At 47.0% G+C, this 22,776-nt stretch overlaps 1 protein-coding gene across 3 annotated transcripts in view; it reads left to right on the forward strand.

Moving 5' to 3' along the window:
• Ggt7 (gamma-glutamyltransferase 7) overlaps nt 1-20,355 on the forward strand; it is a 25,609-nt gene extending 5,254 nt beyond the window's left edge. The window contains exons 1-15 of one of the 3 annotated variants that reach the window (XM_013514055.1): nt 2,056-2,184; nt 2,295-2,530; nt 3,031-3,182; nt 5,065-5,182; nt 5,999-6,066; nt 6,277-6,350; nt 6,681-6,877; nt 8,910-8,997; nt 10,706-10,833; nt 11,009-11,097; nt 13,671-13,820; nt 13,937-14,054; nt 14,826-14,963; nt 16,087-16,186; nt 19,602-20,355. In XM_013514055.1, coding sequence (XP_013369509.1) covers nt 2,354-2,530; nt 3,031-3,182; nt 5,065-5,182; nt 5,999-6,066; nt 6,277-6,350; nt 6,681-6,877; nt 8,910-8,997; nt 10,706-10,833; nt 11,009-11,097; nt 13,671-13,820; nt 13,937-14,054; nt 14,826-14,963; nt 16,087-16,186; nt 19,602-19,765 — 1,761 coding nt within the window. In that variant the 5' untranslated portion in view covers nt 2,056-2,184; nt 2,295-2,353 and the 3' untranslated portion in view covers nt 19,766-20,355. Of the gene's footprint in view, nt 1-2,055; nt 2,185-2,294; nt 2,531-3,030; nt 3,183-5,064; nt 5,183-5,998; nt 6,067-6,276; nt 6,351-6,680; nt 6,878-8,909; nt 8,998-10,705; nt 10,834-11,008; nt 11,098-13,670; nt 13,821-13,936; nt 14,055-14,825; nt 14,964-16,086; nt 16,187-19,601 lie in introns of those variants that run through there. The other 2 variants (XM_005384815.2, XM_005384816.2) reach the window with 2 other exon arrangements.
• The last annotated feature ends 2,421 nt before the right edge of the window (nt 20,356-22,776 follow it).

Here is a 22,776-nt window from a genome sequence, read left to right on the forward strand (position 1 = left end):
AGAAATATATAAGTGATAAAATTTTCAAATAAAAATTTTCACCCGATATTATTCCAAAATTTTGCTTTTCCCAAAAGCAACCACTATAAATAAATTCTAAAATGTCCTTGCATATGTCAGCATTTTAGCTGTATATGGTTTCTTTTTAATGTAAAAGAGGTTAGTGTGGGTCAAGGGTGTGTGTGTGTGTGGGTGGCAGTGGTTTTTTAGATAGGGTCTCACTATGTAGTTCAGGATGGCCTTGAGCTTACTGTGTGTCCCAGGCTGGCCTCAAACTCCCCATGATCCTCCTGCCTCAGCTACCCAAGTGCTCCAATTACAGGCTTCATGGAGGATCCTAAACACCGAATCCAAGAGCTTGGATTTTTGCTGGGTGTGATGGTGCGCACCTATAATTACTCTCAGAGCCTGAGGCAGGAGGATCACAAGTTGAAGCCCACTCTGGGCATTTTAATAACTCAGCGAGACATGTCTCAAAAAAAATTTTTTTTTAATTTTTAAAGGGTCAGGGATATAGTCAGTGCAGTGGCTCTGATTTCAGTCCTCAGTACTGCAAAAATAAAACAAAAGGAGCTTGGATCTTTATCATGTTGGCATCAGTGAACCATGTTAGCTTGAAATAGCAAGACAGTCAATTTTTAATTTTATCAAACAACTTTTCAAAAGGTTATGCTCATAGTACACGGTAGCAAGTGCTCAAAAAGTATGTTACTGCCTATAGTCTGAAGGCAGTAACTTGGGAGGCTGAGCCAGAAGGATCCCTTGAGTCCACAAGTTCAAGACCAGCCTGGGCAATGTAGCAAGTCCTTGCTTAAAAAAAGAAAAGAAAGAGAAAGCCCAAAAAGAAATTGTTGAATGAATAAACTCCTAAAAAACTTTTTGTGAGTGTAACAAAGTTAAAATTTAAAAAAAAATCAAGATACCTGCCTATTTCTTTATTGTTTACAAACTCCCAGGGCCTTTTGGCCATTTAGGGACCTGAGCTCAAGACTAATAGCACCCAGAGAGAACTATGAAATAGAAGGGGGTCTCAGCCTTGGGAGGCAGGAAAAGAATAAAAATAATGTTGAACAGCTACAGTTCACTTGTTAGACATCACTTTGTGGAATTCTTGTACGCATCCCACATGTTAGGAAGATGAGGCCCATGACTTGAAGTGACTTGGTCATAGGCACCCAGCAAGTAAATGGCTTTTCTTCCTCCCCTGCCTCCATTCTTATTATCCTCCAGTCTGCTCTCCAGACAGCAGCCAGAAGGATTTGTTTTTCCTGGTGCTGGGGTACAAACCCAGGGCTTCACACATGCTAAAGCAAAGCTGTACCACTGAGCTACAGCCCCAGCCTCTATAGGGTTCTTTTAAAACATGAAACAGATGACTTCGTTTCTTGCTTAAAACTCTCCAGTGGCAACCATAACTTAAAGTAAAATCCAAGCGTCTCACAAGCCCCATAGGCCCAGCAGATTAGGCCTAGCTTCCATCCTTAGTATTCGTTCTCCTTCCCTTCTACAGGGCCCCCAGGCCTTATTTCTTTCTAATGGGCCAAGCTCATTGACACAGTTGGGTCTTCACACTCGCTACTTCCTTTATCTGAAACCCTACACACAAACACACGCGCATGCAGGCATGCACGTACGTGCGCACGCCTTGCTCTACCTGTAGCTGGCTCCTCATCCTTCTCTCAGTTCTCAGCGTGAAAGTCACATCCTTGGAGAAACTTTCATTTCCCCCAGAAGGAGTCCTCCTTCACCTCTTCCCTGCCATTATCCTCTATCATTTCTGCTTTCTTCAGAGCACCTGCCAGGACTTGTGATTATATACTCCTTCGCTTGTTCATTGCCTTTTTCGCCAGTGAGTCTGTGAACTATCTGTTCCTCTCCCCCTGGCATGTGGCATTGGACCAGACAGAGAGTAGGCGCTTCACAATCGGTGAATGAATGGATAACCGGAGCAAGGCTGCTTGGTGCCTGCCTCCTTGCACAGCAGGCTGGGCCCCAGCTGGGGCAGGATCTGGTTTCCCGGGAGGGCTGAGCCCCACCCTCCCGCCCATTCTTCCCTGAGTGTTCTCAGCCGGGGTTCCTAATTGCAGGGAATTGGCCCAGAGGCAGAGATCCAGCCTTTCTGGCTGCTCGCCTGTGGTTCCCTGTCTCTTCCTAGCCCTGGGTGCGTTGGGGAGACTTGGAAAGGTGAGCATTGCCGGCCAGGGGGCTTGAGTGACAGGCGTGGGGCGGGAGCGCCGCGGAACAGCCGGGGCGGGAGGCTGGCAGTGCCCAAACCGACCCCCAGCTGCCCGCAGACCCAGACTCCTTCCTGAAGTCCGCGCGGCTGCAGCGGCTGCCGTCGTCGTCGTCAGAGATGGGCAGCCAGGACGGGTCGCCGCTGCGAGAGACACGCAAGGACCCGTTCTCGGCGGCCGCGGCCGAATGCTCCTGCCGCCAGGACGGGCTCACGGTCATCGTCACTGCCTGCCTCACCTTCGCCACAGGTGTCACCGTGGCACTGGTCATGCAGATCTACTTTGGGGATGCCCAGGTGAGGGGGGCAGGCGGGCAGAGGGAGGGAACTGGGGAAGAAAAATGGAGGAAGGGATCGTGGGAACTGGAGAATAGTGGTGGAGAGAGGCCAGGAAATGCGAAGGGGTGAGTGGTGGAGAGAGGCCAGGAAATGCGAAGGGGTGAGGGTGGTGACTTGGGAGAGGAAGGTCCCAAAGGAAAGGGCTCTAGGACATGAGGGGAACAGAACAAAGACGGGACTTGGGGCTAGGGACTTAGCTCAGGGGCTGGGGATTTAGCTCAGGGGCTGGGGATTTAGCTCAGCGGCAAAAGCGCCTGCCTGGCAAGCGAAAGGTCGTGAGTTGGGTTCCTGGTACCGGAGAAAAACAAAAAAAAAAAAAAAAAAAAGGACGGGACTTGTAGTAGGAGGCACCAGGGGTAATGAGGTGATGGTCATAGGGGAGAATCAAGAGGACAAGCAGGTGCCTTAGCGAGGCAGAGGCTCCCGCTGTCCCTACCTAGCCCCCTCTCCCCTCCTAGATCTTCCAGCAGGGCGCCGTGGTGACCGATGCCGCCCGCTGCACAGCGCTGGGCATGGAGGTGCTCAGTAAACAGGGATCTTCCGTGGATGCAGCTGTGGCCGCAGCCTTGTGTTTGGGAATCGTGGCTCCGCACAGCTCTGGCCTGGGCGGGTAAGGAGCTCCAGGTGGTGAAGGTCTCAGTCCCCCAGGCCAGTCTCTTGTCTCCTGGTCTGTCTCAGTTTGGTCAGAGAAGCTGGGCCCCAGCTCTTTGCATTTTCTTGGTCTGTACCCCATCTCACTTCTCCCCCACCCCAAAGCCCCGGATGAATTTGGAAGATCTGGAGGTGTGTTCAGAACCTTTATTTTGGTTTTCCACTAAAAAGGGAAGTTTGTGAACTGTAAAGTGATATGCACAGTGTATACTGTCATTAAGAAAGACAGGAATGCTTCAACATTTAGGGTTGCAAATGCCTGTGAGTCTGATAAAAGCTATAGGCCCTCTCTCCAAAAATACACTCCAGGTCAGGAATTCTTAAAACTGAAGTTACAAACTCAGTTTGGTTTTTTTTGTTTGTTTTTTTGTTTTGTTTTTTTCCGGTACCAGGAATCGAACTCATGACCTCGCGCTTGCCAGGCTGGCGCTGTGCCACTGAGCTAAATCCCCAGGCCCTCAACAAACTCAGTTTGTAAAACTGAGGTCACACATGGGCTACACTCAATACACATGGTTTAGTATGCACACTTAAATTGCGGGTGGAGGTAGAATTGGGGATTAAACTCAGGGCCTTCACACTGAACTACATGCCCAGCCCTTTATTCATTCGTTCATTCAGTTTTGCAGTACAGGGGCTGGGGATTTAGCTGAGCGGCACAGCGCCTGCCTGGCAAGCGCGAGGTCATGAGTTCGATTCCTGGTACCAGAAAAAAACAACAACAACAACAACAAAAAGAAACTGTATCAGTTTGCAGTACAGGGGGTTGAACCCAGGGCATTTGCACTGTTATAGCCCTAGCCTGTTTTCATTTTTTTAGAGACAGAAAATCTTGCTAAGCTGCTAAATTTCTCAGGCTTGGCTCAAACTTGCAATCCTCCTGCCTAAACCTCTCAGGGTGCTGGGATTACGGGCATGTGCCACCACACCTTGCTCCTTTTTAAAATTTTTATTTTGAGACAGGGGCTCCCTAAATCACTAAGTTGCCCAGGCTGGGTTTGGATTTGTAATCCTCCTGCCTCAGCCTCCCTGAGTGCTAAGATTACAGGTCTGCACCACCATGCCCAGCTCACACCTTTTTTAAAAAAAATTGTTTCCTATTGTTAAAAAGTTCACAATTTGCAGTATCTCATAAAAACCCAGATTTCCATCTCTTGAGCAATCGGGAGATCTGATAACACTGGGCCCACATTCCACATGGCTACAATTATCTGAGTTGAACAGAAGCTGTCTCCCATGATGAAACAGGTGCTGTCCATTTTGCCATAGTTCCTCTCAAACCCTATTGTTTATCCTGCTTTCCTTATTTTGCTACTTGGCTAAAGACATTTCAGCTTGTAACCCCCATCTCAGAATAAAATAAGCCATAAAGTTCTCACCTTGGTTCCTGCAAGACCAGCCCTCCAGGCTTTCCAAAGAAATTCTCCTTTTGGCTTTGCACTGTCTGTCCTTACATAATGCAGTCCTGGGGGAGGGGAAGGAGGTTTACCAAGTAGGCAGGTGCCGGAAGCTGGCAGGGGTCCAACTCTGGTCTAGGTTGGGGGCAGGAGACAGAACATCCTGCTTACCCAGTCTCTGGGTTCCCTAATCAGGGATTAAAGTCTCTAATAACAAAACAAGCTAGAAGAAGTCTATTGATCCTGGGTTCCCCACCTGTTTGATTTTACTCTCTACCATTGTAGGGTGGCTGAGTCTCTGACTCACTGCTCTAGGAAGATCTCAAATACCCTACTCAAGAAGACAGACTAAACCCACAACCCTCGTTGGGAGTTAAGGGGTGGTGGGTTAATGGTTTAGGAGCGGTAGCATGTTACCATCCCCTTTCCCCTCTGTCTCTCCAGTGGGGGTGTGATGCTGGTCCACGACATCCGACAAAATGAGAGCCACCTAATTGATTTCCGGGAGTCCGCACCAGGGGCCCTCAGGGAAGAGGCTCTACAAAGATCCTGGGAGACCAAGGTGGGGACCCTAGTGAGAAGAAAGGGTCCAAGGGCTCTACCTTTACTGCCCTTCTGCTAATCCAAGAGTTAATTTGCTGAATATTTACTATAGAGGTAGGGAAAATAGTTGAGCTGGTGGCTACAGAGAGATAGATAGCCACACTAAAATAAAATAATGAACAAAAAATTCGGATGGTTGCTAACAGGTAATGCTGCAACACCCTACCTCACTGGCAATCTTACCCACCTAGGAAGGGAAAGCCTAAGGAAAGCGGGGAGCCACTGAGTACCCTACAGAGTTGCTGCACTAACACACATACCTCACCTGAGCCTGATGACTGTAACTTTCCCAGCCTGTGTCACATTTGAAGACTAGAGAGGAACAGTTACAGGCAAACCCTATCCCCTGAGAGCAAAGGAGGAAACACAATACCTTAAAGAAGTAGGCACTTAGTGTAGTGGCAAAAGCCAAACAAACAGCTGTTATCACAGCTCCCAGTAATGATGTGACAATGAATTGGTTGAAGAAAGGGCCTTTGTCCATGATTTTAAAAGGCAGTACAGGTATAATCCAACATAGATTTCTATCTAAATTGGTTTTGTCCTGGTTCTTGAAGGGGTTTGCTTAATTTATTAACTCTCTCAACCATGATAGATAAAGTCAGGGACGTGGGAGGGCTACCTACTGGGAAATCTTGTCCCTCCCCTGGGATACTTGGCCTGTGTCTCTCCCCTGTGCCAGCCATCCCTGGCTTGGGGCTCTGCGGAGTTCAGCCCAGCACCCCCCTTCCAGTGACCTGGTCTCCTCTCTCCCTCGCCTGCCCGCCTCGCCCAGCCCGGGCTCTTGGTGGGGGTCCCCGGAATGGTGAAGGGGCTACATGAAGCTCATCAGCTCTATGGCAGGTAAAGACCCTCTTCTGGGGACCAGAAGCCCCTGCCTACATCTCTCCTTGGGTCACCTTCTCCTATCCTCCTGGATTCTTCCCTTCCCAACTCCCCCACCTAATATCCCCTTCCCTTGCCAGGATTCTCCTTCCCAGGATCCCCCCTCCCCCCAGGACCCTTCCTCCTCCCCCCAGGACCTCCTCCACCCCCTGCTCTCCGGCCCCCCAGGCTGCCATGGTCCCAAGTCCTGGCCTTCGCAGCAGCTGTGGCCCAAGATGGCTTCAACGTGACCCATGATCTAGGTCAGTGGGACCTGGGGGTTGCGGGAGAAGTACGAGGTTGACGGTGGCGGGGGGAAATCTGAGATTTGGGGCCCACACTGGAGAGGGTTCCTCTTCCAGTTGCTGCTTAGACTTCGTCCCTGCCCCATCCCACCCTCACCCGGAGGCAGCCTTGAGTGAGGGGTACCTGGAAAGAGCCCGTATGCACCCTGCCTCCCTGCTAACAGGCTCCTGTGGGTCAGAGCACTTAGCCACTCACTCCTTGTCCACCCCAGCGTCTCAGGGTGGCATGTCTCAGCCATCCTGTCCAGTCCTGGCGTCCCCTGCCCAGCCTCCTATCCCTGCCCCCAGCCCGTGCCTTGGCTGAGCAGCTGCCTCCCAACGCATCGGAGCGCTTCCTGGAGACGTTCCTGCCATTGGGCCACCCACCACTGCCCGGCTCCTTGTTGCGTAGGCCTGACCTGGCTGAGGTGCTGCATGCGCTTGGCACCTCTGGTCCTGCTGTCTTCTACAGTGGCGGCAACCTCACGCTGGAGATGGTGGCCGAGGTAAGTATGAGGGTGGGAGGCAGGGGTGTGCCCCAAGGGCCTTATTGCAGGGATGCCTTCTTCTTCCTTCCCTGCCTTTGTATAGTTTCTGACTAATTTATTTAAAATTCTACAATGAACAACACTAACCTTTGCTAATAGAAATCAGAATAGAAGCTGCCTGGAATGTGGCATGAAACACGTGGGGTGATAGAAATCTTGTCTTGGTTGGGAGGGTACCTTTGGGCTCCTCAGCACTGGTGCCAACCATGCAGACCTGGTGGGGACCCAGCATCAGCCTTGGTTTCCTTTAACCCACTCACAACCTTGCCTGTCCTGGGGTTTCCTAGGACTGAGGGACACATGTCCATCTCTGGTGATTGTCAGGACTGGGGAGTTTGACACAGGAGGTCCCGTACAACCCCGAAGAGCCTTAGTCTGAGATACTAATGAATTCTGAGAACTGCTGTGAATCACCTAAAACTCCTAGTGGAAAGTTATGTTCCAAAAAATGTTGCACAGACCAGCTCAGTGGTCCGCTCGTCTGTAGTGTAGGTTATGTATAAATCTGCCAGATAGTTGTGGGAATTACATAGGTCTGTCATTCATTCACCAGTCACAGAGTGCTTGCTCTGTGCCAGGCCCTGGGTTGGGCACTGGCGATGTGGATATGGTGATAGAGGCCATCCCAAATGGACTTAACTGGGAAGTCTAGATACTGGCTATAAAGTCTGCTGGATCCAGACTCACGGGGACTCAGTCTACATCATCAAGTTCTCCCTCTCTGCCTCTCTCCTTCTCTCGTTCTCTCTCTGTCTTCCCCTTTTCCCCTTCCTCCCTTCTTTCTTCTCCCTCCCTCCCCTGCTGCCTCCTTCTCTTCATCTCTTCTCCCCCTCCCCTTCCTACCTCTCTCCCTCTCTCTTTCCATCTCCCTTCCTCTCTCTCTCTCCCTCCCCCTCTTTCCCCTATCCCCCCTTCCCCCATCCCTCCTTCCCCTTGTCCCTCCCTTTCCCTGTCCCTCTTCCTGTCAGGTCCTTTCCATATCCATTCCCCACCAAACCATCTAAAGCTATCCTTCCAACAAGCCATCCCACAGAAAAAACATTTCTCATTGGTTCCAGCAAATGCCTCAAGGTTGTGTCTCAACACAACCTTTGGTTTGTCATTGAGTTTGGTTTGTCATAGGTCTCGTGACTATTCCTAAACCAATCACTGAGCCACAGAAAGGAATGATCGGATTGGCCAGTCTTACGTGCCCTTAGATAGAGCTGAAAGGAATGAAGAAGACCATCAGAGCTTTAAAAGTAAAAACTCAAAGTTGAGTTTATGAACTTACCAGACAAAGGCACACACAGTAGCCAAGAAAGTCAGTGTGTAGTTCACTGAAAGTAGAGAGGTCAAAAGTTTCAAGCAGTATAAAAAAAAGATTAATAGTGATGGTGCTAATTTAGGATTGTCAATTAATATGCTGAGTTGGATGGAAAAGACCATTGATTTGTGCAAGATTGGTTCACTAGTCAGTAAATGCGCTCCATTATGTCCTGTAAAGGTCAGTCCTAACAGGTCATTTAAAGTACATGGTTTGTAGTTGCTTTCTGAGTGTAGTACGATGCAGAATTCAGTTTTGCTGTGCCCTAGGTGAGTGCTGCCCTGAGGGGAAAGTCTTCCCTGGCAGAGAGGGCAGCACATGCAGAGACGTGGAGGTGGAGCTCAGATCCTCAGGTCACTGCAGCTGCGTACAGCCCCTGGGGAATAGCAGGATGTGAGGTGGGAGAAGTAGGCAGGGCTCTGTCACACCTGCCAAACTAAGCAGGTTGCTTGCAGAATGCACCTCGCTCAATGCCTGGCACGTAGTAAATTCTCAGTGTTAGTACTGTTCCTCCTTCCTTTCTCCTGTGCTGCCTCTGGCTGATGGGGTCCCTAAAGGTCGTGATGGGTGCTGTAGAAGGCACAAAAGGTGTAAATAGCTGATCTGTTCATGATCCAAACGTATATCATGGGCCAAGCCCACATGCTTACGATAGTGTGGGGGGCGTCATTTTGTCCCCTCCAGGCTCAGCACGCAGGGGGTGTCATTACCGAAGAGGACTTCAGCAACTACAGCGCTCTCGTGGAGAAGCCTGTGTGTGGCGTGTACAGAGGTGACCTCTCCCCCAGCTCCCAGGGTCCCACTCAGGAAGTTTCCTGTCTATGGCCACATCATTTTGGCCTGGAGACTCCTCTCCATTTCACAGGAGAGAAACTGAGTCAGTGAGCTGCCTGGCTAGCCAACTGTTGAAGCAAGCCAGAACCAGGTGGCCTTCTGAAGTATTTATAGGGTCAGTTACCCCAAGTATTTAGAAATTGGGGAGGGGGGTATATCTAGCTAAAGTCTTAGACCTGCAAGTTGAGGTTCTGGCCGTGGGTTTTTTCTTGGTTTGGGCTTTGTGTTGCCTTTGTCCCCTCACCAGCTCCATTTTCACTGCCCTGTGCTTCTTAAGAAGAACCTAAGACCGGGGCTGGGGATTTAGCTCAGCAGCAAAAGCGCCTGCCTGGCAAGCGCAAGGTCGTGAGTTCGGTTCCCGGTACCGGAAGAAAAAAAAAAAAAGAACCTAAGACCAAAATCCCTCTAAGCTTCAGGGTAGAATGAAACTTTAAAGACAGTCACAGACTTGCTCCCTCTTTATACCAAAAGGAAATTAGGGCCTGGCGAGGTCACGGAACTTGACCTGCCAAACTCAAAACATTAATAAGAAGATCCAGAAATCAGAGCTCATGATAGGGGTGAAATTCACATTTTCCGAACCCAAGATTGTGAGTTCTGAGTTTCCAGGCCTCAATCTCCAGCCTGATTTCTTAGCCAGTGGTGCATGAAATAGAGGCAGAATCATAGCTCTGGACCCAGCAAGACTTGAGGTTGAGTACCAGCTACATCATTTGCCTTGAAAAAGTACTTCCTACAGTGAGCCTTGCCCCCCTCCTTAATCCATTTATGCCAGAGGTTGTAGTGTTTGGAATTTTTGCATGAAATTCATATATGTTACCTAGAAAAATTTAAAGAACAAGAATTTGAAGAGAAAAAAATATGCTCCATTGTAATGTGCCATTGTAAAAATGGAACACTAGGCATACAAAGTTAAAATGGAAAAAATAGTGCCCGCACCTCAGGTGGCCCATGAGGATTTGAGGAGATGATATGAAACGCTGCCTGGACCCAAGCAGGCACTAGTGGATTGGGTTTTCCATTTTTCCCTCCCCAGCATGAGTTGTCTTAGCAATGCCAATACTTTGGTGCTCTAGACTCCCCTATGATGTTGGACTCATTGCCACACCTATAAAATGAGGCTGTAATACTACCCTTAAATGAGGATTAAATGTGTGAATTAGTTAATGTCAGTGTTATGTGTCAGATGTTATTATTCCTTTGATGTCCAAACATCTAATATCAGAGTTAGAAGAGTTAGAAGAGGAGGCTGCTGCTCCCAAGAAGTTTCAGATTGAGTGGAACCATCAGGGGTCCTATCCTGCCCTATGGGAAAGGTTGAAGAGTGACACATGGCAGGCCAGGAAACTGGACATCTGGTCCCGGCTCTGCCAATGGCCTACACTGTGACTCTGAACAAGTTATATCCCTCTTAAGCCTTAGTTTCCTCAGAAAGCAGAGGAAATTAAACACCAGTGTTCTGAGTTCGATTCCTGGCCCTGCCTTTGACTTGGTATGTGAACTTGAGTGGGTCTTTTGCCTCTCTGCTTTCGTTCCCCCCACTGAGGGGGCTCAGTGAGTGTGATGGTGGGATGTGCAGAGGTGACACAGACTGTGAAGATGACTTGATCTCTCCCCTGCCATCTGGTCACTTCCTCTCCTTTCAGGTCACCTGGTTCTCAGTCCTCCACCCCCACATACAGGCCCAGCCCTCATCAGTGCTCTCAACATCCTGGAGGGCTTCAATCTCACCAGCCTGGTATCCCGAGAGCAAGCTCTTCACTGGGTAGCAGAGGTAAGGCCGACCCCTGCGCCTCACCTGAATTTGAGGACACTAGGACTGCGGATACGGTGGACTTCCTTGGGGCAGGACTAAATCACTTCCAAGTTTTCTTACACATGAGGACCCCCTGGGTGTGGGTGCTGGGAGTGGCCTGGCAGCCTCTTCCACATGCCTGCTGTGCTTTTAGACCCTGAAGATCGCATTAGCGCTGGCCAGCAGACTGGGAGATCCTGTCTATGATTCTACCATCACTGAGAGCACAGACGATATGCTCAGGTAGGTGCTGGGGCAGGACCCTGGGGGCTTCCAAATTAGTAGCAAGTGTGAGGAAAAGATCAGGTGAAAAGCAGCTGGTGAGTCCTAAGTCAGTTTCAGCTGAACCCCACTTCTACTTTGACAGTGAGGACCTCTGCCTGCACTTTGCCATGCCCATCTGCACCATGAATTAGTCTACTTCCTATGGTTCTCAGATTGTTCTGAAGCTGTCTTTTTTTTTGAGACAGTATCTCATTCTGTAGTTCAGGCTGGCCTTGAACTCACTATGTAGCCCAGGCTGGTCTCAAACTCACAGCAGTCCTCCTGCCTCAGCCTCCCAAGTGCTGAGATTATAGGCTTTCAAATTGTTTTGATCCTCACAGGTCATTATACAGCCCCACTGTTCCCCCTTTTTATCATGCATTCATCCATCCATCCATCCATCCATTCATTTATTTATTTATTGACACAGGGTCTCACCATGTAGTTCAGTTGAACTCACTATATAGCCCAGGCTGGCCATGAATTTGTGGTGATCCTCCTGCCTCAGCCTCCAAGTGCTAGAATTACAGACGTGTGCCACCATGCCCAGCCCGTGTTTGTCATTTAAATGGAAAAACCCTAATATTAAAAATAGCCATTGCAAACACTGGAGGTGGTGGGGATTTTGAATATGTACTCATATATCTTCACTGGTAGCATAACATAGCAGTAAGACTACAACCTCTGATGACACTGCTGCCACTCAGACCCCAACTTTAACATTCACCAGCTGTGCTACCTTGGACGAATAATTTAAACTAAGACTCAGTTTCTACAAGAGCAACTTTTAATACACTATTAAACGTGTATGGTTTTGATGAGGGCTAAACCAGATTGTACATGTAAAGCATTTGTCTGAGCACATAATTTATAAATGTTCAGCAAATGTCAGTTACTCTTAATTAGCAATGGGGAAAAAAATAGTACTATACCTGACTTACAGGCTAGCCAAGGGTAAAACAGAAACCAAAAATGTAGGCCTGGGATACAGTTCAAGATAGAACATATGCATTGCATGCATAAAACCTTGGGTTTGATCTCCAGTACTGGTTGGGGAGGAGATGCAGCCAAAAATGTACTTAATGTAAATTTGAATTTTTAGGGGAAGAGGGTTTTGAGACAGGGTTTTACTGTATAGTTCAGGCTGGCCTTGAACACACTATGTAGCCCAGGCTAGCCTAAAACTTGTAGCAGTCCTCCTGCCTCAGCCTCCCAAGTGCTGGAATTACACACATGTGCCACCACACCTGCTGTAAATTTAAATTTTAATTCAAACAGTCCCCTACGAATTAATGGAAATGATGAGACTAAATCAGTTTTAAGCAAAAATCAACAAGATGGAGTTTGGGACATGTGGGTCAAAGGACACATATTGGCAGTGAGAGCAAAGAAATATGTTAAAGAGATCTTGTACACCTTGGTGACCATAGTTAAGGACAGTATATTCTTTTTTTGGGAGGGGTACTGGGAAGGGAATCAAACTCAGGACCTCGCACTTACCAGGCAGGAACTGCGCTGCTGAGCTATATCCCTGGCCAATATATTCTTGAATAATTCAAAGAGAATGGATGTGAAGTGTTTTCACCACAAAGGTGGTAACTGTGAGGTAAATGCCACTGTTAATTAGCTAGATTTAACCATTCCACAATGTGTGTATATTTCAACACATCAGGCTGCATGTGAAAAATACATACAAGTTTACCTATTGACATAAGAATTAAAAGCTTAACATCACTGATAAAAATGTAAAAAAGAGCAGCAGCCAAACCAGAAACGATGTCAGTTAGGGATGATATGTGAAAACCAAGCTTTTCCCTCCCTGTCACTCGCCACAAAGCCGTGTGCCTGCTCTGTACGGTCATCCACTTTCTTGGTTGAAAACCAGTTGAACATCTTCAGTTATCCTTGGTGATTTACCATCCTCTAATCACTGTGAATAACCAGCACATAATTATTAGCAATGCTAATTAGGGAAACCCTCAGTTGAACTTTATATATGTAAATCTAGAGACTTCAGCTCTAAGACACATATACACACAGCCCTATAGGAAATCTATTCAGCGAATTCATCTAATAAGTAGTTGTTTGGGGCTTACTGTGTATCAAGTACTCCTTTGCCTTGAAAAAAAATTACAGTAGTAAGTAAAACCCCCCATATACACACTCCTAAAAAAGACTTTAATTCTAGATTACAAACATTAGGTTAAATGCATCAGGTTCATTCATTCAAAACATATTTCTAGAGCACCCACATGTTCTAGGCACATTCATAGAAAAGACTGAGAAAAGTCAAGTAGTTAAAGACTCTTGATTTAAACATTAAATAAATTAAAAGTTGGTTCTAGAAGAGAATTTGAGTAATACACAAATAAATGGATTCAGTTTAACAGCTATTTCCTGTGTTGGTAATAAATGAGCTTCTACCCTCATCGGCCTAACAGGACAGCAGGGGAGGAAGATTTAGCCAAATAATTGCACAAACAACCACCCCAGGTAGGGGGAATGTAATAAGAGCTTGTTTTGTGCTAATACCGTACTCCTTATCTTTTCAGCAAGGTGGAAGCCACCTACTTCCGGGGCCACATCAATGACTCCCAGGCAACCCCTGCCCCGCTCCTGCCAGTCTATGAGTTGGATGGGGCTCCCACAGCTGCCCAGGTGCTGATTATGGGCCCTGATGACTTAATTGTGGCCATGGTCAGGTATGCCACTTAACCTTAGAATATGGAACAAAAGATTATTTAAACTAGACAGGGAGGTAGCTGAGTAGATGTGAAGGCAGGCACAGAGCTCACCTGTCCCCACCTTGGCACCGCAGCTCCCTGAACCGGCCCTTTGGCAGCGGCCTCATCACCCCTTCAGGAATCCTGCTCAACAGCCAGATGCTGGACTTCTCTTGGCCCAACAGGACTGCTAACCACTCTGCGCACAACCTGGTAAGACACTGCTCTTTTCTGCGCCTGGTTAACCTGAGGCTAGGTAGGAGGTGCAGCTGTGCGGCTGCCCCTTCCTCCCTAGTTCCTCCAGAAACTTACATCATAAGGAAGTAAGTTGTCCACTTCATCCCTACTCCCGCAAAGTCTGGAGCACGGAGTCTGGTGGGTCTGAAGAATCCTTACCATACCATTCTGTCATTGTGTCACCCTGTGACCCAGGGAAGACTCTGTCTTACCCTTCTCAGATCCTCAGTTTCTTTGCCTATACAAAGGGTACTGACCCCACTTGATCCCTGTGGCTCTTCCCTGCATTAATGGTCTGTGCCTGCATGTCGCTGAGCTGACAGGGCTCACCCCTGTGATGGGCACAAAAGTGAGACCCAAGGACTTAGAAATTACTGCCTAATTGGAGACCAGCAGTCTTGTGTCCTGCAGGCTGGATCCCCAGCAGGCAAAGACGTGTTTGAAATGATTCAGTGGGGATTCTACTCTTCTTTCCTGTTGCAGTCTTTCTTGACTCAGTCCTTTTCTCTGATTCAATAGCAGCCTCTTAGCTCAATGGATCCACTTACCACTTGCCCTTACCCACCCTAGCCATCCAGGGGCTCCACCCTTTTCACAGCACACCACTGCCCGGGAAAGGAACACTCCCAGGAAAACTAGGCCTGTGGATGACGTAGGAGGAGGGCGATGGGAAGGGTGGTGGAGTGGCTCTCTCCCTGGCTTGCCCTAGCCCACGCCTTCCTTGCGGTCTCTGCCTTCTGACTACAGGAGAACTCCGTGCAGCCAGGGAAGCGGCCACTTTCTTTTCTGCTGCCCACTGTGGTCCGACCGGCAGAGGGCCTCTGTGGGACTTACCTTGCCCTGGGGGCCAACGGAGCGGCCAGGGGCCTCAGCGGCCTGACCCAGGTGAGATTTCCTCCATCATGGGCCTTTGGTGGCCAGGAGCCAAGTTATGGCTTGGGCTCAGATGCCCCTCATATCCCTGGCTTGTTTTTCCAGCCCTTATACCGCAAACTTGAGTTGAGCTGCTTTATACCGGGCCTGCCTTGGGCACAAAGGGATTGTGCTGAGTTTCTTAGTGAAAAATGGGGTCCAGAAGCTCCCTATCTTCCCAGTTTACAGGGGAAATCACAGGGCCAGTAGAATTGCAAAGTGATAAAGCATCTGGGCTGCCTGTGTTGTGTCAACTTCAAATCCCATCATCCTTTTATCCTATATTTGAGCAGACAACTAATAGGATCTGATTTTGAAAGGATGGGCCTGCCTCTCCAGAATACCTGAGAGCAGGTATTCACAGTGTACAATCTATCTATCTATCTATCTGGCACATATTTTGGCAGGTGATGAGTGAAATTTGGAATCAGACTCCCCTGGGTTCCATCCCAAGTGCTGCCAATTTTCAGCTCTGTGCTGTGGGGGGACTCCGTTAACCGCTCTGAACCTCAGTATCCATCTCTCCAGTGGAAGCAACAGCAGTAGCTAACATTGATAGAGGTCTTACTAACTGCTGGGTCCTTCTAAGCTTCCTAACTCTGGAAAGAATGAACACTTCTATTTCACAGATGAGAGAACTGAAGCCCAGAGAGGTTAGGAAGCTCGGTCAGGTTTCTTCAGCTGAAGTGGGCACGAAGGTCAGTTTCAGGGTCTAGTCACACCCAGCCATTAAGCTGAAAGTATTCACTATCCTTAAACCATCCCCAGCTATTAACTCTGCCCCGTCTGGAGCAAAGGGAGGGGGCTGGGCTAGACTAAGAAGACTGGTACTAGTGGTGCCTCTTCCCTGGGTTCTTCTAAGCTGTTGAGTGGGTTACTTGCACTCTCCAGCCCTCAGTTTCCTCCTCTGTGAAATGGGGACATTATCACAGGCTTACCTACCTTCCAGGGCTGTTGAGAGACTCAGATGACGCAGCTGATGTTTATTTTTGTAGACTAAATCATGAAAAAATCTAGACCAAGGGTGAGAACTGGGGAGTCCAGAGCCATCACCCCTTGGATTTGCCTGATTTTTCTGCCCCTTGGTTACCCACAGGTTCTGCTGAACGTCCTGACCTTGAATCGGAACCTGAGTGACAGCCTGGCCCGAGGCCGCCTGCACCCTGACCTACAGTCCAACCTCCTGCAGGTGGACAGTGAGTGCAGAGTGGAGACTCCCTTTGGGTGGGCACAGGGACAGATGGCAAAGGGGTTCCTCCCAAGGTGTCCTCTGTGTTATCTGCACCAACTCCCTATAAAAGTTAGGCTTCTTTCCACAAATTCCTGTTGGAGCAATGAAAGGTCCAGTGATTAGAACCATCTTGCTATTTCCTGCCTTTGTGGCTTTGGGGAAATTCATGTCTTAACTCTGAGCCTCATTTTTCTCATTTGTAAAATGAGATACAGTTGTTCATTCTGCAAACCTTCATTCACTGAACAGTTTGCATTGAACAACTACGGTGTGCCAGGCATCATGCTAGGTGCTGGGGACGCTGCATGTACAGGCAGAAAAACAACCAGAGAAATACAAGGAGGCACAATAAACACCTGGCCGAGCGTTAAAGCAGAATGATATCACGGGACAGGTTCAGTGGTCAGGGAAGGTTTCTGTTTGGTGACATCTAAGCTGAGATCTGAGGAGTGAGAAAGGGCCCACCATGCAAAGAACTGGGGCAGAGCTTTGTAGAGCAAGAGAACAAATACAGAGAACTCAGGGCAGAGACGGACCTGATGTGGTTGAGGATAAAAAGGAGAACAAAACGAGGGAGAATGAAATGAGATCAGAGAGGCAGACAGGGGCCAGGTCTAGACTTTACAGATTTATGGTGAGGAGACGGACTTGCCTCGAACAACAGGGGCTTAATTTTGTAAACAGGAAAATGTATGCATTTTTGCAGAGTTTTTGTTATGTAACAGACTATGTACTATGCTAGTCCAAAGGAGCTAGTGAACTGATTGAGACATAGCTCTTCCCCGCGCAGCACTACTGTAATATTATTATCAGTATTTTACAGATGTAAAAAAAAAACAAAACCTGAGGCTCACAGAAGTTATAAAGTATTCGAAGATCAGCCAGTAAGTGGCAGAACTGAAATGAGAGCATACCTCTGGCTGATAGCAAGTACAGTGCTCAATTTTTTTGCTGCATGGTCCTTGTTATCTCCTGGACTGAAGCAAGTTAGAAGCACTGTTCTAGGTCCTCAGCAGTCACAGACTGTAGCTGCCAGTGGCATTAGATAAGCAGCTGAATTGTGTTCAACACTTTCCTGCTGATCTCTTTTGAATGTGAAGCACCATGCTAACTTACCTAGAGTGGCTCATCCCAGCCCTTGCTTGAGGAGCTCACAATCTTACACAGAGGTATGAAGAGTGGGGGTCTAGTGAAGGGAAAGTTCATCTGCCTGACACCATAGGAAGCTTTTCGGCGGAGGTGACAGCTGCCTTGGCATGTGGAGGTAAAGGACATTCTGGAACAGGTGAAACAGAATGGGCAAAAAATTTAAAAAGAATAGCTCAGAGAAGCCAGGTGCGGTGGCACATGCCTGTAATCCCAGCACTCAGGAGGCTGAGGCAGGAGGATCGTGGAGAGTTTGAGACCAGCCTGGGCTACAAAGTGAGCTCAAGGCCAGCCTGAACTGCATAGCGAGACCCTGTCTCAAAAAGACAAAAAAGACAAAAAAAAAAGAATGGCTCAGCAAGCAGCCAGGAGGCCAGGCTTTCCTGGATTCTGAATTTACCCAGCATCTTTGTGACTTTGCCATACTTACTACACACCATCTCAACCATTATTTATCAAGTATCTGTCAATAAATGGATTTTTTTTAACCTAAGTGTATTTTTAAAGCAAACCTTATAAGCACAAATGGCAAATTACCATCCTTTGCCACAAGTAGATAACAAATGGCTCTTTAAAAATATTTTTAGGTTTTAGTTAGATATTGGTGCCTGCAGAAAGCTTGAGACCTGTTCTCTCTGTTAAAGGAGATAAGAAATGTTGGAGACCATCCTGAAACTTGGTCTTTGCTATAATTGAAAGGATTGAAAGTGGACCACAAAGGGAATTGATTTCTGACTAGATGATTTGATGCTGTATTTCAATAATATGTCTTTGTCTCAAGGACTACCTAAAATCATCCTGTTAGGGGAATAAGACTAGATCTTTGTAAAAGAGCATTGGAAGGTAAAGTTAACAGGGTTTATGAAGGTCAGTATTAAGAAGCCTGGATTTGCCAGGTATGGTGGTACATACTTGTAATCTTAGCATTCAAGAGGCTGAGGCAAGAGGATCACCATGAGTTCAAGTCCAGCCTAAACTACATAGCAAGTATCTGCCTCAAAAAAACAAAAGATAGTCCATGGCCATACCACTCTAAACATGCCTGATCTTCCCCCCAAAACAAAAACAGTACAGACTTTAGCCAATTGAGCAGGGGAGTCGCATAACCTGAGTTGCTTTATATAGAGGAGACGGATTGAAAGGAGAACTTAAACTGGAGAAATATAAGAAGCTGGGATGTGATTCAAGCAAGAGATGATGTGGACCTAAGCTTATGCAAGAGGAGTGGGATTTGTTCATCTCTGTAGTAAATACTTAACTTTTACTATATACTGAACCTGTCCTGGCACTGGGGAGCAATAGCAAGACAGTAACGATGCCTTCAAAAATCACATAATCTAGTAGAAGGAGACACTACTAAATAAATATAGATAGTACTACATACTTTAAAAGAAAACAAAGCAAGGTAAAGATAGCAGGACTGTGATACTAGATACTGCTCAGGAATATTCTAGAAGAGGTGCCTTTTGGCCAATGACTAGAATGAAGTAAGGGCACCAGCTTTGTGATAAGAAGAAAATATTCCATTCTGAAAGAACAGCAAGTGCAAAGGCCCCGGGGTAGAAGCATGTTTGGTCTACTTGAGCAACAGCAAAGAGACTAGTGTGGCTGGAACAGAGTTAAGCAAGTTGGAGAACAGAAGGAATTACAGAGAAGACCATAAAGAGATAACAAAGTCCTAATTAATGCTGGGCTTTCGAAGCCTAGGTAAGGATATTGGATTTTATCCTAAGATATATTGAAGCTGTTGTAGGGCTCAGAGAGGGAGGCAGTGACAAGGTTTGACTCCATTTTAAAGGATCCCTTTGGCTACTGAGTGAAGAAGCTATGAGGAAGGCAGAGCAGAAGCAGGGACACTGTGTAATGGACTCTGCAGTAATGTCAGAGAAAGTCAGCCGCTTGGCTTAGCTGGGTGGAGATGAAGACTCCCAAAGCCCTTTTCCAATATTAAGCATGAATGTATTATTGATGACCTACCGTGTCTATGGCTCTGAGCTCAGTGCTTTCAGTGCTTTATCTCGTTTAATTCCTGCAGTGACTTTATGTAGTATGTTCTCTGATGATCACCACTTTATACAAGAGGACACTGAAGCTCAGAGAGATAATGCAGTTTTCCCAAGGCCACACAGCATTTTGGTGGAGCACCTAGGATCTGGACTCCAATCTGACAGTAGGACTCCTGAGGCGGTGCTCGGAACACCCTGAACATGTGCATGTTGGGGGATGCTTTTCAGATGAGTTCACAGAGGAGGAGATCGAGTTCCTGGAAGCCAGGGGTCACCACGTGGAGAAGGTAGATGTCTTATCCTGGGTCCATGGCAGCCGGAGAACCAACAATTTCATCATTGGTGTGAAGGACCCTCGGAGCCCAGATGCAGCTGGAGCCACCATTCTGTAGAGCGGCGGGGCGGGGCGGGGTCTCTGCACCCCTCCGCATTTGCATGTTCCCAGAGTCCCTCCTCCTCCCAGGTTTGGCCTCAGGGGGAACCCAGAAATGTCCCAGAGCAGGGGCGGGTGAGAGGGGATGCTTAGCAAACCCTACCCGCGTAACTGGAAAGTTCTCCATCAGGAAGACTGTGGTGGTGGTGGTGAGTGTTGGTGTTGATGAGCGGGCAGGTGGGACCTTGAGGACTCAGACTGTCTGTCTGTCTGTCTCCTCCCTTCTCTCAGCCATGCTGGCCCTGAGCTTACAGATGTGCTTGCAAACCTTTCTCAAGGGTCTCACAACCCCAACCTCTCCAGGCTGGCCTGACCTAGGCCCTGCCTTCCAGCTCCCTCCTCCTGTCCCCAGCCTCATTTCTTAAGTGACTAGAGTTTTTTAAGAAACCATCATGGAGTGGGACTAATCCTCTCCTCCTCCTCCTCCTCCTAGGTTGGGGCAGAGGCCTTGCATCTGGGAGTCCCCAGGGTGTGGGGTAGGGGTGGGGGTGGGGACCAGCTCAGGGGCTTCCATTTGCAAACGAGAATTAAAGAAAGAATATTGCTTAACCAAGGCTCTGGCTTTATTTATGTCTTACTGGGTTGGAAGTGGGAGCCTTCCCAGGGCACACTGGAGTCACCTTTGTGTGGGTCGTCATGCAGGGATAAACAATGGATGTATAATGGATGAATGATAGTTAAGAAGCTTACGGAACTGGGTGTGGCAAGTGTTCACCCATCGTCCCAGGTACTCAGGAGGCCAAGGCAGGAGTATCGTTTGTGCCCAGGAGTTCCACAGCAGCCTGGGCAACACAGCAAGACTCTGTCTCAAGAAATAAACAAACATGGCTGGAGATGCAGCTCAGAATGTTTGCCCCGTGTGCACAAGGGCTACTGAAAACTTATGTGTGCCAGGCCCTATGCTAAGAACTTTATGTGAATAACTTTTATTTAACCTTCACCACAGCTGGGGATATAGCTCAATGGCACAGCACCTGCCTGGCAAGTGCGAGGTGATGAATTCAATTCCCGGTACAAAAAAAAAATCTTTACCACAAACCTCATGAGGTGATCATTAATATTATTACCATTTTACAGATGGGAAATAGGCAAAAAGAGGTTAAGGAACTTGTCTAAAGTTCTTTATCTTTTGTGTGTGTGTGGCAGGATGTACTGGGATTTGAACCCAGGGCCTTCACACTGAGTTGGAACTCCAGCACTTTTTAAAAATTATTATTTTAGTTTAGTAGTGCATGTGTGTAGTGCATGTTTACATTCCTTGTGGGAAGTTGGTACATGTGCACAACACATCTTAATTCCCTTTTCCAGTCCGCCTTCCCCTCCACTCATTCCTTTATCTCCTTCCCTTTTTTTTTGGATACATACATGTTTGCAGTACATAATGTTTACATTACTTGTGTTGAGTTGGTACACATACATAGCACATCCCAATTCCTTTTTTCATTCTTTATCCCTTCTCTCCCTCCTCTAGCCCTTTTTTATTCTTTTATTTTGCGATATGGTCTTGGGTAAGTTGCCAAGCAGTCCAGGCAGGGCTCCAACTTGCAGTCCTCCTGCCTCACCACCCCAGAGTGCTGGAATTACAGGTGTGCACCACCACACCCAGCTTCTCTATCTAACGGAAGGATTTCAATCTCAGGACGGCAAACTATAGAAGAACCTGTGCTCTTAACCAATTCCACATCTGTTGGGTGAACTATTTGTTGTAAAGTATGCTTCACGTAGTATATATCGGACAATAAATACTTTTGATAAATTATATCATTTATGAATGCATGCATCCATCCATTATGTTCCAGGCACTATGTTAGGTAGTGAGATTCAGTCTGGGTAACATGAACAGCCCATATTTTATGGGTTTGCAGTCTACAAGGAAGTCAAACATTAAAGAAAGAAGTACATAGATAATTAAAGTAATTGCCATCATAAGCTCTATAACATCCCTCATAAAGGAAACATAGTAGATGTTACATATGTAACAGTTACTCAAACATCAAAAGTCTCATAAATACATAATGTAGATGACCTATCCCCTAAAAGTCCTAACTCTCCAAAAATCGCACTATCAATAATTTAGTACATATTTATCCAACTCTTTCTGCACAGTAACATATATTATGTTTAAAATATAAAAACTGAATTATAATTTTATACTGTCTGCAACTTCCTTTTTCTACATTTACCAAGATAGCGTGGACATTTTCCCATGTCAAAGTATACGGACCTACCTTGTTATTTATAATAATGAGTCAAGTTCACTGAAGGACCTAACTAGTTTCCTGTTGATGGATATTCGAGTGGTTTCCAGTGTAGCTTTGGACATCTTTGCCCTGGTATCTCTAGGTGCTTGAGCCGTGTCTGTCATCATACCAACTCTCCTAGGCTGTCTCTCAAATGATAGAATGTCTAAGTCCATTAGAGATGCTATAACAAAATGCCATCAACTGAGTAGCTCATAAACAACAAAAATGTATTTCTCACAGTTCAGGACGCTGGGAAGTCCAAGATGAAGACATCAGTAGATTTGATGCCTGCTAAGTGCCTGCTTCCTCAAAGACAAGCACATTTTGGGTCCTCACAAGGTAGAACCAGCAAGGTAGCCCTCGGGCGCCTCTGTTATAAGGGCACTAACTAATCTCTTCTCAGAGGCCCAACTTTCTAATACCTGCATATTGCTCATGAGGTTTCAATTTAAGAGTTTGGGGAGAATATAAGCACTTACACCACAGAATGAAGTTACAGCACTTTCTACTCAGCACACTTTTTAGAGGTCACATGAATCTCTTAGAGTTACTTATTTTCTTAAATATACAAATAACAGCTTTGGATAAAACATTTTTTTAATGGAAAGATCCTTACATATTAAATTAATGGGCTTGGGTAGCTCCGTGGTAGAACATACACTTAACATATGAGTTCAATCCTCAGCATCAAAAATAATTTCTAATGTCTTAGAAAATCTGTTTTATG

Source organism: Chinchilla lanigera, unplaced genomic scaffold, assembly GCF_000276665.1.
Source record: "Chinchilla lanigera isolate Chin_1 unplaced genomic scaffold, ChiLan1.0 scaffold00021, whole genome shotgun sequence".
NCBI lineage: Eukaryota > Metazoa > Chordata > Mammalia > Rodentia > Chinchillidae > Chinchilla > Chinchilla lanigera.